This window comes from Arvicanthis niloticus, chromosome 1, assembly GCF_011762505.2.
Source record: "Arvicanthis niloticus isolate mArvNil1 chromosome 1, mArvNil1.pat.X, whole genome shotgun sequence".
In the NCBI taxonomy this organism is placed as follows: Eukaryota; Metazoa; Chordata; class Mammalia; order Rodentia; family Muridae; genus Arvicanthis; species Arvicanthis niloticus.
Genome location: NC_047658.1, coordinates 54,241,190 through 54,257,082, shown reverse-complemented (window position 1 = coordinate 54,257,082; position 15,893 = coordinate 54,241,190). Strand labels below are relative to the sequence as shown.

The following is a 15,893-nucleotide window of genomic DNA, read 5'->3' as shown; positions in this document are numbered from 1 at the left end:
TATACATTAGTTAGTTGAAATGGAAAGCAATCAATGCTTAAGGCGGTGGTTCTCACCCTGTGGGTCACAACTCTTTTGGGGTCAAACAATACTTTCACAGGGATAAAATACCAGACATTCTGTGTATCTGATATTTACATCATGATCCATAACAATAGCTAAACTGCAGTTATGAAGTAGCAATGAAAATAACTTTATGTTAAGAGTCACCACAGCATGAAGAGCTATATTAAAGAGCTGTAGCAATAGGAAGGTTGAGAACCACTGGCCTGAAAGCTCAGAAGTAAAAACTGTTCAAAGAGGGCTTCAAATGCCCACTTAATTCAGATGCCACTGTGATTTCTCAAGGAGCAGTGTGTGAATCTGTAAAACCAGCAGTTAGACTCAAATTTAAACGGCACTAAACTGTGAGGAGCAGCTCCTATGTGCAGGGAGGGTCCTCCTCCCACCTCCTTTAGCATTCCCAACAAATGCAAACTCTAGTGTGGGAGCACTCATCTTTATTCGTCTGGTTTTAGCACTCAAATGCACACATACCATCAAAGCCCCAGGCTCACCAAGACAACTGGTCTTCGAGAAATACAGATTTAACACTGACACAGCGCAGTAAGCCATGTGAATACTAATACTACAGGACACTGAGCTTAACTCCCATTCCTGCCATATGTGATATCATTTCCAAGCCAAACTAATTACGCGAATGCTCAGACAGAAATGCTTTTGTTCCTCCACTTCACTGGGCGTTTATTACCTGCAATATGTTAAAGAATTACTAGAGAGCTAAATGCAACAATCTATGGAAAGACTTTTCTGGAATATTATTCTAGTAACTTCACTTGTCCTGGGTGAAATTACAAAGATACAGTATGACAGCAGTAACAGCCAGAGCTAACCTTTGAGGCTCACCTTTGTGTCTGTCACTGTTCTAAGTCTATAATGTTCTCTTACAGCCCTCCACAGTAGTAGCCAATGTTAGCCCCCTTTGCACAGAGCTAGATAGAAGAACACATAAAAATACCTACCCTGAGGACATCCAGCTAGAATCTCACTCTGCGCTGGTGAAAGAAAATACAGTTCAAAAAGGTAGAGAAAGCCAGCATGTGCCAGTAACTTGGGAGGCTGAGGCAAGATCTCAATTAATAGTTTGTAGGCTAAATCCCATCTAAATGAATAAAGAGAAGCTGAGACTTGTAGAAACCACACCTTTCACCACTACACCTGGGCAGCATGTTGCCCTCTACATGCCAAAACTCCAGGGCAGTGAGCTGCTGGATTCCTAGGACCCGGCTTCGTCTGCTTCACATTCAACATCCCTTTCACCAGGGATGTCTACACCTCCCCGGGGAACACAGGCACAGGGTGGGATGTCTACACCTCCCCGGGGAACACAGGCACAGGGTGGGATGTCTACACCTCCCCGGGGAACACAGGCACAGGGTGGGATGTCTGCACTTCCCCGGGGAACACAGGCACAGGGTGGGATGTCTACACCTCCCCAGGGAACATAGGCACAGGGTGGGATGTACACATCAAGCATTCACAGACAAGAACTCAGAAACTAAAATTTAAAACAACTCCTTAGTACACATCAACATTTACTATTTAGTAACAATTAAAACAAATGTACATAGTAATGAGATAGATATACTGATTTATTTTTACATCAGGAATTAAATTTTGGGGGAATACTTGATAATATAAAACATGTAGTATCTTCCATGTTTTTCAGAATTGATCAATATTTTGATTTCATAATTGTCAATGCTGAAAAAACGCACTTCATATAAAGGATTGCTACAAACTGTCAGAAATATGCTTAAAGCCATTTCAGAAATAGTTGGGAGTTCTGTCTAAATCCCAAGCCACACTTTGTTGAATGTTTTTTTATAGGAAGCCTCAGTCATTTCTTAAACAGCAATATTTAAAATTAAAAATTCTAACACAATATAATGCAAAGATATACTGATTTGATACTTCACCGAAGAGGCATAATCTTTGTTTTCCATAATTAATCTGCTGTTCTCAAAAGTGCAGAGTGAAGTGGAAACTTAAGGGTTCTTTGGAAAGTCAGTTGTATGGTGTTTTGCTGGGGCAAACATGTGAAGAAAGGTTTAGCTAAAGTGGACACAGGTGAGAGGCTAAGGCAGACTTGTGAAGGAATGTTTTGGCTGAAGCAGACACAGGAGAGAGGATATTCTCTAAGGCAAATGAGTTCTCACAGGCTGACTCCTGTGGAAGGACACATGATGAAGGATTCTTTGCTAACAACACATGTATTGGTCCATCTTACATTGCATAACTGAGCTCCATTTGTCAGGACTCCATAGAGAGAAAAACGCATCAAAAAACTTCTAGTGGTGTCCTACAGCTTCTTGCTGCTTTCCAGCACCTGGGCTGATTGGCAGAGTGATGTCAGCTGAGACAGATGCACATGCTGAGGCAAGATCCAAAGAGCACGTGTGATGTTTGGAGGGCGTATAAATAGGACTCAGAGGCTCCGCTTGGCTTGCTTACAGAGCTAGCTGTTCAAAACTCGTTGGTCTTTGCTGATCTTCACTTTGCTGAGAGAGTCACAGCCAAGAACTTCTCTTGGGATCCCTCTGGGTCCCTCCTGCTCACGTGGGATGAGGCTAAGGCCTGGCTGTCTGCTAGGTCGTGCCACCACTGCTGATTCGTGTTTGCTAACCCGACTCTATCAAGCTGGACTGCTGGTGTATCTGTGAAGTGTTTGTGAGTGGATCGAATTTCCACTGCTGACAACACAGATAGGATTTGCTCCAAAGAACCCTTTCTAAATAGATCACTTTCCCCTTATTCTTTGCTTTTTCACTACCTCTGGTGAGTGGTGGGCAAGAAGTGAGGTTAAAGCATTTAAGAACCATCATTAAAAATAAAGATATGAAAAAAATTAAAGTTACAGCAGACAACCTGTGTTAAGTAAAAATACTGGAATTTGTACAGAGAGCAGTCTCTAACCTGAGCTGAGGTGTCTCAGTGTGGCATGACAGCAGACACAGTAAAGTGCACACTGTATGCTTAGATGGAAGGCTACAGTGACATCGTGCCATGCAACAAGGTGAACACTGCCACAAACTCCTCAGATTCCTTACTTCTTGACTTTGAACTAATTCTCGGCCGCTGCACATTCAGGACCCTTCCTGCTATTACTAGATTCTTCAACACTTCCTTCCTTAATTCCATCATCCCCTATGGGTCACAAGACACAATTTACGAAGCTGGGCTCCAAGAAAGACTCCCAAAGTGCACTGGAGTTTGGTAGGAAAAAACACATCTTGGCTAGCAACAGATTGCTTTTTCAGGCCTTGTAGCCTTTTCAGGGAAATTGTCAAAGAGCTTTCAATTTTTCAGAGTTCTGCGGAGCCCACCACACAAGGAATCATTATTAAGCAGTTCCTTAATAATGTGTCTTAATAAAGACTTTTACTGCCAGCTCTCTTGGGCCAGGTTCCAGTCATCATCTTAGATTAAGCACCATGGTCTCAACCAAATAAGCCAAAGAAAACCGAGCAAGTCTAGCATGGCCCAGAATCCTTGCACACAAGCAAAAGCTGGGAGACTTGGGACCATTCAACATTCTCAGCTCAGTGGCCCTCAACCTTCTAAATGTTGGCCCTTTAATACAGTTCATCTTGTTGTAGTGACCTCCAACTATAAAATTATTTTATGTTACTTCAGAACTGTAATTTTGCCACTGTTATGATTGTAATGTACCAATCTGATATGCAGAATATCTGCTGTCTGATCCCTAAAGGGGTCATGACCCACAGGTTGGAAACCACTGTCTTAGCCTAATCATTTACTGCAGAAATATCCTAAAGCCCTCAAAAGGTTAAGAGTTATTTGTGGTCACAAACACACCTGTGTACCTAACAGTTGGCTACCTCTCAAGTCTTAGATTGTACTTTGCAGGTAAGGAAACTAGACTTGCTTGTTCATTTGCCAATCTCCAGATTCAAGGGTCAACTAATTAACAAGTGCTTCCTTTCTTTAGAAGCCAGAGCTGGGAGAAGATAGACACAGATGAAAAGACGAAGTGGGGCCTGAATTCAGAGCACATGTCTTTCCTAAAGACAGAAGATAGGCAAAGATGTCATAGTTACATTTTAAGGGATGATGGCAGACCATTAAGACCTTTTTCTCTGCAATAAAGAAAACAGCAATGTCTGCTGAGTCTGTGGAAAGGAGTTTGAGGGGTATGTCGAAGACTGCCAAGAGGTTTCAAATAGCTGTTGGGGAGAATGAGCAAGGCCTTGTAGGAAAGCAATGGAAAGCTGGCCTGTAAGGCTGAAGAGGAAGAGGTGTAGGGAATGACCTTTATCAGGATGAAGTTTTGTTAGAGGAAGTGCTAGACGGTGAAGGATGCAAAAACAATGTTGGATGCAGCTGTGGGGAAGATGGTTGGTCAAGAGACACCCCTGTGCCGTAGAAGGCACAGATCAAGTAAAGGAGGCTGATGGGGCTCAGAAAACTCGGAAATAAAAAGTGGGTGCTTCAGCATGAGGGCAAAGGAGCAGGGAAAAGCAAAGGCAGTAAAGGGAGCAGTGAATCTGACTGTTCTTACTACTGACTGGGTACATTTTACTTCTCAGTGGGTCACATGTTGACCTTTCTATTGCTCCCGAGATGAAATCTATGTAGTCCAGGCTGCTCTCAGACTCAGAGGCTGAAACAATTCTGCAGATGCCTGAGTGGGTGGGAGGAGTGTGTCCTATCAGACTCAACAAGTGTTTACATCTGCAATGACAAAGCCAGTCAGTTCCAGGTGATGCTGGAATCCAGAAAGCAGCCGTGGCAGCAGGTAAGGAAGTTGAAAACTAAACAGCATTGTTACTAAAAGGCCAACCCATAAAAGAAGTCACTTTAGGCATGGCAACAGCTATCTTGGAGAGTTGGGAACAAGCAAAACAAAACAAAACAAAACAAAACAAAAAACCCCTTATTCTAAGTACTACAATTTTGTTTTCAGAAACTAAATTCAAGGTCCCAGGCACTAGGGAGGCTGGGGACTTCTCTACAGCTGAACAGCTTCTGCTGTAAACAGTTGTCTGAGGCCAGCCATCTCAGGGACAACTTACGAGACAATTGTCTGGGTCCAGCCATCTCAAAGACAACTTCTCTCCATTTTCATGGCAGGGTCAAACAAGTTCATGTTCTTAGGCCTAGGAATGAACACTAATCCCACTTCTCCAAGTTTTCTTAATTGTCTGTTAATTGGTAAAGAATACAGAAATTGCTGTTCTCTAAACCAAGGTGCATAAGTTGTAAAAATATATAATTAATTGCCTATTATGCCAACTATAAGCAGCTGACCCATTCATTCCTTTGTCCCCTTTTCACTCTGAACTCAGAATGTCTAGGAGAATGAATTAAGGACCTTGAAGCCAGGTGCCCTGGAGACGGCACAGTCTCCAACGGGTACTACCTAGCTTAACCCATAATGTCAAAATACAACTGGGTAACACTCAATTGGATACCCTTGCTTTGTACTCCTATCCTTTACAAATGAAATATAGCTTCTCCTCGGGGACAAGGTTCAGATCTTGAAATGGCTGCCTCCCTGAATACTCAAAAAATAAAGCTTTTGTTTTAAAGCTTTTGCCTCTGAAGTGAGTTTTCTTGGCTTCCTTCCTGGACCCAACAGGAGAAGTCACACATAAAAGAAAATTAGGAGTCAGGTGTCAAAATCATCTGGGAGTGTAATCAGGAGTTCATAATACTGAAAAAAAGGAGCAACTGAATCTAAAATAGGACAGAATTAGCATTGCAATAAGACTCTGGGTAAGAATGGCAATCCCATGTCCTAATTCAGACACAAGAAACATGAAAGAAACCTAAGGGAAGAAGTGTGGTTGGAGCAAGGAAGGGGACATCATCAGTGATGTCAGGATGCTGATGTTTGCCTTGGAGCGTCTGCAGAGGAAGATTTGGTAAAGAAGGAATAGTAGGAGGTTCAGGGAGGTGTTAGAATCACAAAGGAATATGGAAAAGCCACCAAGAGAGGCCAGACCATGTGGCTTACATCTTGGGCAATGACCAAGGACAACATTGATGTGGGTAACACTGGCCACAAGATGTCCAGGAGTAATCCCAGTAAATCTGTGGTGGAAAGAAATGAAGCTTCAGGAAGAATTAGTCGGGGCCTGGCCTACATTCCAACAGACTCCCGATCCAAGTGAACAGGCTGGAAATGTAATTACTTGGCCTGCTACTGTATTCTAGAGGCTACTGTCCTTAATCTCTAAAGTCCAGTTTGCATGTAAGTAAAATAAGGATGACCATCTCAGAGGGATGCCGGGAGGATTAAACAAAGGCACCTAGCTAGGAATTCAACCACCAAGTTTTACCTTAAGCCTGGCATCAACTAAATGCTTCACAAAATGAAAAAAAAAAAAAAAAAAAAAAAAAGCCATAGTAATAAGAGGGGAAATTAAATCTGATTTTTCAGTCAAAATGCACAAAAAGGGAATCCTTCCCTCCTAGACTAACACATAGGCAGGAGGAAAGGGAAGCCTGTGGGCCTTGTATCGATGGAGGTGGGTGGGGTGTCAGTTCCCCATGGCACAAAGTTAAAGAACCTGCTCATCACACCCAGAAAAAAGAACCTGCACCTGGGCCTAGTTGCAGAATGCTGCTGGGTCTCCCTTCTCCCCTATCAGAGTAAATCCTGGCACAAGTGGCTACCACTTGGGTAAGGCCCCAGTGTCCCACATAATCAAGTTGCTACATGCTTACATTTACAAAGAAAAACACTTATGAACTAAACTCTACTGCAATGTACTCTGCAGAGAATTTTAGACGTTTTAAAAAATTACCAAAACTTTTGTAAATGAAAAATTCCCACACATAATCAATGAAGCTGGTATGGTACTGGCCCCTAGTCCATCAGTCCCACCCAGGCTGTCTCAGTCAGTGATATAAACACCAATATCAGTCCAGAACCAATAAAAGCATAAGTAACAATGATATCTGACTAATGTTGGAAGCCATGAACTATGTGTGGAAAAGATAAGTTATATATTTACTCCATTGTATACACACAGTCGCACATAAAAATTCTGGCAGATTAAATATAAAAGCTGAAAAAATAACAAGGTAAAATTAAGAGTGATTTGTATTCCATTCTTGTATTTTAATCAATATCCTACAGTAAAACATACTATCTATTATTACAAAAGAAACAAACTTGTAAATTTATTTCAAATGCCTGAATAAAAGATGAAAATGCAGTAGCAATATTTCCTCACAGATATTCAAAATGTCTATACAATAGAAATATCAGCAATATGCCTTTAGAGACTACGCAAAGACCAGTCCATAAATTTCAAATTGTTTAAAATTTGAATATAGATGTTATATGTGCATTCTAAAAGATTCCAAGGCACTGTATCATCTGAGGATGCTGAAAAGCAGTGGTTCTCAACCTGTAGGTCACAATCCTTTTGGGATCAAATGACCCATTCACAGGGGTCATCTAAGACAACTGGAAAACACAAACACAAGACATTTACATTTCAATTCACAACCGTAGCAAAATTACAGTTATGGAAATAGCAACAAAAATTATGTTATAATTGGGGGTCACCACAACATGAGGAACTATATTAAAGAGTCTCAGCATTAGGAAGGTTGGGAACCGCTGCTGTAGAGAGTTTGCAGATTCTTGAAATGACAAGATCCATCAATAGTATCTTGGTATAAGGGATGTGAGTGATGGGTAAAAAATGGAAACACTTCACAGTAGCATTCTAGTACTTACAACAAGTGCTGGCATAACTACATACTAGACTTCATTTTCCACAGAAGAACCGGACCTCTGGAAGATGCAAGACATGGGGTCACTCTGATGGCTTTCAATCATTTCTAGATTGTTCCAAGATTGTTAGCTTGTCCTTTTCAACTCAAAGACTTTCTATTTCAATCAAAGGAAAGAATGAAAAAAGTAACAAAATGGAGTCCATTTCATAAAGTGTCAGGCCAAAAGAAAGGAACTGACATTTCATAAAGATTTCTGAACTAAGAAGGCAATCAGATGGGATGGAAAGGAGGTGATAAAAGCAACCCACAGAGCTGCTTTAACCACAGCATCTCTTTTCCCTCCACCTAGGTTCTTCTTTAGGCTGTCCCACCTTTACAGCATAAAATACCACTGTGGAGAATCAGTTCTCAACTACAGAGAGGAAACATTCAGTTCTGAGAAAATGTCAGTCAACATTCCTAACCGATGTGGTAGATTAAGAAAATTAAATTTTGTGTTATTAAGTACGATGAGCCCTGGCTTCAAGTCCCTTCTGGTTGTCAGTCAATGCTCACAGAAAAACATGTTTGATATTTATTGAACTGAAGAAGAACTAATCCACGGGTACAACCTCTGCAAGAGACTCACAGAAGAAGAGAAGCTCAGTCACATCTTAAGCCTATGTGTTTGGGAACACAAGAAAACAGAGCAGTAAACAAAGGAAATGAGGTAAAGGAAAAGTAAGTGTAGGGACAAGGAGTCAGACATAGGAGGGAACTAGAAAAGTGAGGCAAACCTGTAACAGCACACAGCATAAAGGCATAGATAAGAAAAAGACAACCAAACCTATAGAGTTCCAAAAGGAACATTCAAAAAACTGGCCTGATGAGGCCAGTCTGTCTTATGCATCAACATGGTGATGCATGGCTGTAATCTCTATACTTGGAAAGTAGAGGCAGGAAGGAGGAGGACAAGGAGTTCAAGTCTAGCCTCCACTAGACACTGAGTTTCCAGCCAGCATGGGTTATGAGACCCTGAAACTAACAAACAAAATGTCACTCAAATAAGTCTAAATTTTTTTCAAAATTCTTCATGAAAAGTATCTCTAAGTTATATATGTACATTCAATAAGCCATCCCACTCTTAACTCAAGGCAGCTTGCATCTCTGCTTCTCTACAACCTAGGAAGAAGCATGTACTTAGAGCATTTTAATACCAAGCTTCCTAAAGCCAGAGTTTAAGAAAACATGTTAGATCATTCAATACCAGGGTTCTGTAAGCCATTTTCTCAGTCTCTACCAGAAAGACTGAAAGGATGAGAAATAGCTGAATTTCCTGGTATACAAACAAATCTGAATTAAGTAGCTCAGGGTGGTAAGAGTGAACAGAGACGAAGTTGGGGCACAACCACTAAAGTTGACGATAGAGGACAGTATGAGAGTAAAAGATGACAAGGTAAAATCTCAAGTCTATAAAATAGCATGGCAAGATCCCTGGGCCACAGAATGGGAAAGACCTCTCAAACTACAGAGGTAGCATTTAAAAACAAATAGGAGCATTACTTGAAATACTACACACTGTAAACTGGTGTGCTTAAAAGTCCCCAAACTATTTGATATAAAAATGGTTTGAAGACAGTAATGTCAATGAAAATGGCCACACACCACAGATACTAAAATGTGAAGGATGAAGCAACAGGTCACTCCATTAGGAAAATAATTCTTTATTATTTTCTTCAAAATATACATGTTGCAGCAAGTTTTCTAACAGTGCAAAAATAAATATTTTGAAAAGCACAAATTTCATCATAATCCAGTTTCTGGAGATATCTACTGGGATAAATGTATCCCAGTAGATAAAATGTATCTTTGTAGACACCTTTCTTATTTGCATATATGCACATTCATACCTCACAGAAATACTTTGCTTTTCTGTCTCTTAATATACCATTTCTATATAATTATAAACATATGACCTATATAATTATAATTCTATATATTTAAGCATTCAACAGCTATATAATACTCCACAGCATAGCTGTAATAATTCATTTAATTGTTTTCCTCTTAACATTTAAGTTTCTGGCATGTTTTCCCTAATACAAAGCTTTTGTGAACATACATCTCATGGCATTTGTTTGACCATTTCTGTCAGAGTATTATGTGTTACTATCAGAATGACATCTGCATTTGCAGATATCAAGATAGTACTGATCAGAGTAACAGGTAGTAGTGGTCAGAGCAACCCACAGTTACATAACTAAGACTCCAAATCACATATACAGGGCATGGAGCAGAAGGAGGATCCAGTCAAGAAATGAATGGCTAAGGACCAGCCAGAAAAGCCCTAGCTCCTGACTTTCCTTGTGAAGAAATCCACACAATCACCTGCTGGAGGCAGGCAGCTGTGAACTGCCAGTTCTTCTGCCCTCAAGCCAGTCAGAGGTCCCCATCTGCATCCAAGCCTGCACAGCCTGACTCTGATAACAGACCATCTGGAGAGGCCAGAATGAGATGCATGGAACACAAAGCAAAGAAACCGAGGCATGCGGTTAATTCAGAAAGAGAAGAGGCATGAGAACAAACAGACAAACAGAACACAGACAGTTTACCTTCTGCATAATGTAGTGAAATGGCGCTGGATTTCATGGTGATCCCTCTGACCTGTTCATCTTCTCTGCTGTCCATGTACCTTAACTGGAAAAGCACAACATATGTATCATTACTTTCCAGTGACTAAAATGCAACATTAAAATGGGCTTCGTTTAATTTCAACATATAAGCTATATACAGCTCTTGGTAGTGTTTAAGTGGTAAGGTGCTGGAGAAGTGAGGTTAGTCATGATAACACTGAGACAAACTGAAAGGCATCGTCATAAATGCACCACACACCGCATCCTCTTAGTGTTGCTCATCCACATCTCAGCCACGAAGGATTCAATAGTTCAAGGAAATCCACAAAGGGAGCTGGGGTTCTCTCTGTTCCACATAATGAATGCAGCCTTGTTTTCCTATCCAGAGGTACTTGATGTGATCAAAAGAAACAGGGCGTCTTTAGGGGAATGAGACTTAACTCTTATCCAAAATAACAGATTTTAAATGTGCATTGGTTTTCTCCTTTTTAAAATAATGGCACAGTAGAAAATATCTACAATATCAAAACTCAGCAGATGGCTTTCCCAAAGCTTTACTCCTTACAGATAAAGTCCTACTTGGCACTACATCAATATTTCTCTCTATTATAAATTTTTAACTTTATGTAGTTTCATCTCTTTCAATCAAAATCCTTGAGAATAATGTGCTAGTACCAATTTCTATGCTTTCGCATCCTGTATGAATTCCTTGGTTTTCAGAAACATGTCCATTCCCACAGCTACTCTAAATAGCAAGCTTTAAGCCTTATACAATAGAATACATATAGATGATATAGAGATGATAGATATATCAAGTCACATTTCGGTGGTCAATATTAAGTTCCCAAGGCAACCATTTTGATGGATGTACCTACGAGTCACTCATTATTATAAGATTCTCCTCCTAAACCTACCACATTTACTGATCAGTTTATCAGTGATGGACACATGTAAATTCACTCTTTTTAAGTAATCTGAGTGAGCTGATAAGAAGTTTGGATTGGGAGTGGAGAGATGGCTGAGTGGTTGAAAGTACTGTCTGGTTCAATTCCCAGCACCTACATGGTGGCTCACAACCATTCAGTTTCAGGGAATCTGTGCTGTCTTCTGGCCTCTGCCAGCACTGGATGTTCAGGGTACAAAGACGTGCTTACAGGCAAAAGCATCCATATACATAAAGTTAAAATAAATATATAAAAAGACATTGGTATTGTATCTCTTGCACACTACCTAGAAGTGACGTTTCTGAATCACTAAATTTACACATCTTCAATGCTACCAGATATTTCCACATTTTCTCCTCACCAACGCAGCTGGACTAGTCCACACTCTACAGTGAAATACTGTTCTGGTTTCTTCATGATCTCATTAATTTCTAAATCAGACACAGTATTTCATTTTTTACATATGTAATTTCCCAACTTTTACTGTCCTGACTTAGCTATTTGGCATTCATCTTCCACTAGAATCCCATGTAAAACCCATCTTTCTACTGGTTACATTACAAGTTTGTTTTGGAAAAGTGTTGTAAATAGTCTCTGATTATTACTTGTCAGTTAAATGTTTGTTATATTTTTCCTAAATAGAAAGCATTTTTTGGTTATTTTTTTCACTTTGTGGCATACCTGATAAAAATGTTATTTCTTTTAATGGATCTGAATTAATCAACCTTTATATAATAGATTTTACCTTCTCAAGATATCTTCCCTTATGGTCACAGAAGTAACATCTATTACAATTTTCTAAAAGCTTAAGCCTTTCATAAATTTTAACAAATGCAGGTGGTTTTTGTTTGATATTAAGTACAGGTTGGCACAGTATTAGTTTCACATAACTAACTAGCTTCTCAAAGATCCTTTACTGAAGTCATCTTTTCTCCACAGATCAGAAATGTCAGATCGATAATCAATCAAGCTCTCACATACGGATGTGCTTCCGTTCATCAGCCAATCCCAAACCACCACGTTACAGGTGGCTCACAAGCTGCACCATCTTATAAGACAGTAACACATCCTACTCTTGGGCTTTTAAAATGGCATATGGTATATCAAACTTAAACAGTAAAAAAAAAAAAAAAAAAAAAAAAAACCCTCAGAATTTTTCCCAGTTTGCTAAATCAACATGAAACAACCATCAAGTTTTAAAATATTGAGTCCGCCAAAACAGGAAGATGGTATACCTTTCTTAAGTTTTCTTTAAAGTAATTTTAACCTAATTATATAACATGTAAAAATCTTTTGTCTACTTATTGCTGTGAATTTGTTTTCAATGACTTGTATATCTTGAATCATGCTAAATTCTTTACTTATATTCTAACAGTTTATTATTTTGACTTTTTGGATCCCCTGGAACTGGAGGTACAGATGGTTATAAACCACCATGTGGGTGCTGTGATTTGAACCCAAGCCCTTTGCAAGAGCAACAAGCACTTTTAACCACTGAGCCATCTCTCCAGCCACTTAGCTTTTACTTTTCTACAAAGTCCTAGGATTTATTAGTCAAGTTATTTCCTTTCCAAAACTCACATTATTTTGCCTTGTTGTTATAGCTATAATGTTATAGCTATACACTGTAACTCAGAAGTTAAAATGCAAATAGCACAAGGATACAATAACCAATCTTACATATTTATGAATAAAGTTTTAATACTTCATAATTAAAATTTTATTAAATCTTTGTTGTAATTTTGTAAAAAAAGATTATCTTTTAAACCTATTTTGTGTGAGAGACAATAGTGTTATATTTTATTGAATATCCTTTATATCTTTGAAACAATGTGTCCTTTAATCCATTAATATAGTCATATTTAAATCATTCTTAAATTGGTTGAGACATGTTCATTTCAGTTATAAAGAACTATTGTTTTAAATAATACTAGCTTACAACAAACAGGTTGCTAGTAAAGAATTTTTTTAAGATTTCATTTATATTTATGTATGTGTAAGCATTTTGCCTACATGCATGTCTTGTGCACCACATGTGTACAGTATCTACAGACCAGAAGAGGGCATGGAAACCTCTGGAACTGAAGCTGTAGAGGTTGTGAGGCATCATGTGGATGCTGGGATCAGAACCCAGAACCCAGCTTTTCACATGAGCATCAAGTGCTCTTTACCACTGATCTCTAACAGTAACTTCCCACCCAGTCAGAGGCTGACATGAAATTCTCTTCTCCTGGTAACCTTAAAAAGACTTCTGAATTATCATCTACTCCCAATGCCCTGCGATTGATAGGTATGCCCTGCTGCTGGGTTTCTCTCCTCTATAGTTTTTACTGTTTCAGGTAGAACTAAAATTATTTGTTCTTTTACTACCATCCAGTTAAATAGAACAGGCATGTTTAATTAAATATTTAAACCATTTGGGCTGTTCAGTAAAAGGAAAGATTTTTTCCCAACCAACTCAGTTTCTTAAATGATCACAGTATTAAGTTTACTGGCATGAAGTTGATTGTTCTGTTCTAGTTTTTAAATCTCTACAGCATTTCTAATTCCCATTATCATCTAGTTCTCATTCTTCATCTATCTTGCTGATATTATCAGTTCTATTCATCTTTAAGACATTCATTTAAAAGGTCTATATACGTTCTACTTCATCTATTTGCTAAGTACACAGAAAATGGCATTAGCTGGTTAAAGTACCAAATATGCCTCAACAATGGAAATTAAAAAGAAAAGGAAAGTTTTCAGTCAGAGTGATCACAAGTTGTTTACACTGTGGTAATTTTAATTAACAAACTTTACAGTTTAAAACAATTTATGTCTACAGAAAAAATGTAGTAAGTATAGCAGTTCTCACAAACACCCTCCCAACAGCTTCTCTTATTATTTACATGTTCATTACTGTGTGGTATGCTGCATTCTTACAACTGATGAACCAACAGTAATAGGTTACTAAAGTCCACTCTATATTAGGGCAATATTTTAAGTGTGGCCACAAGTTTAAACTTGTTAGCTTTTGTCTTTGGCTTCACAAGTACTTTCTATAACATATCTGGTTTCTATATCTCCTTTAATTACACTTTATTTTATTTCCTCTTACTTTGGTTACTGTCATTCTGCCTTCTCGAGTTGGGGGATCATGAGCACTTCATTACTAAGTCCAGCCTGCCAGCTCCCACGCAGATGGCCTCACATTTACAATCCTACCTTCTAAGTTTCCAACATCTACTTTGTTGATTCAATTTTGTTTCTCTATTTTCCCTTCTCATCTCATTATTCCTGATCAATCCTGTTGATTACATACTAGGTCCATTACAGAGAGAAATAGCTCTCTATTTTGTTACTATGAATTATTCTAAACTCTTTAAACTTACAGGTAGAACACATACTCTTTCTCTTCAAAGTTACATTTGTATTTGTGGGTGCGTGTGTATGCACGCAGGAGTGGTCTGCCTCACTGTCCCATGCAGGACATAAGGCCCCACAGCAAGCACTTTTCCCTACTAGGTCATCTCACCAGCCCCTAAAGCAGTATCTTTAACATGATCCTCAAGTCTTTCTTTGGTTCTTAGATTACGGAGGCTAATTTTCAAGATCTTAGGTAACTGGCACATTCTGTTGGTCTCTGGGCAAAAGCTCCACTGAAACAAGTATAACATACCGAAACTGGTCTTTGTTCTTCCTATTTTCCATCACATAATGGCTTTTCTGCCTTACTCTCAAATCAGCCAACACATCCATTTGTAATCATGTAACAGCTGACTTGCCACATGTTAGTTCTGCATTTATATAATATAGAATTAATACAAATGCAACAAAACACAATATGGAAGAGAGCTTTTCTCAACATCTATTGTATATTAACTTAATAGGCTGTCAGTTCCTTCTACATGTTTACATCACTAAAGGACAAAGCAAATGGATCGTGACGTTACAGAGAGCTTATTAATACTCTTCAAAATGCAACAAGCATTTACCAAATCCAACAACATACCTTGCCTGCCAGGCGGCTGGAGATGATTCCATTACTGGATATAAGACAATCAGCAAGAGTAGTTTTTCCTGTTAAAACAACAGTAATTACAATACATTTGCTTACAGGGGTTAGCATTCTATAAAGCTGTATTATCTCCCTGTAGACCTCACCAGTCTCACTTGAAAAGTTGTCAGATTAATTTTAAGCACAGAAATTTTCTTAAGTTGAGGCAGACTTTACAGAGTAAAATATACTAAGACTTTTTTTATGTTTGTTTTTTGAGAATTACACACACACACACACACACACACACACACACGCAATGTAGTAAGTTTTGAACAACTCTACAACCCACCCTGTATCACCTTTAAATCTCCTATTCTCCCACCACTTTTAAAAAATTAGATATTTTATTTATTTACATTTCAGGATTTAGATAGGCATTTGGAACAACAGATTGATGCTCTTTATCCTATTCAAATTATTGGAAGGATGTTCAGAGTTTGAGTAAGGTGCCATCTCAAGTGTCATGCCAAAAACCATTAGATTCATGTTAATTCTAAAATTTACAGTGGTAGTCATTACAAT

The 15,893-nt window shown here is 38.8% G+C and overlaps 1 protein-coding gene across 2 annotated transcripts in view; it reads right to left on the bottom strand.

The window, feature by feature from the left end:
* Efl1 (elongation factor like GTPase 1) overlaps window positions 1–15,893 on the bottom strand; it is a 116,850-nt gene that overhangs the window by 97,121 nt on the left and 3,836 nt on the right. For both annotated transcript variants that reach the window (XM_034503308.2, XM_034503318.2), the window contains exons 3-4: window positions 15,324–15,391; window positions 10,368–10,452 (exon numbers count right to left, since the gene is read on the bottom strand). In XM_034503308.2, the coding sequence (XP_034359199.1) occupies window positions 10,368–10,452; window positions 15,324–15,391 (153 nt within the window). The remainder of the gene's footprint in view (window positions 1–10,367; window positions 10,453–15,323; window positions 15,392–15,893) is intronic.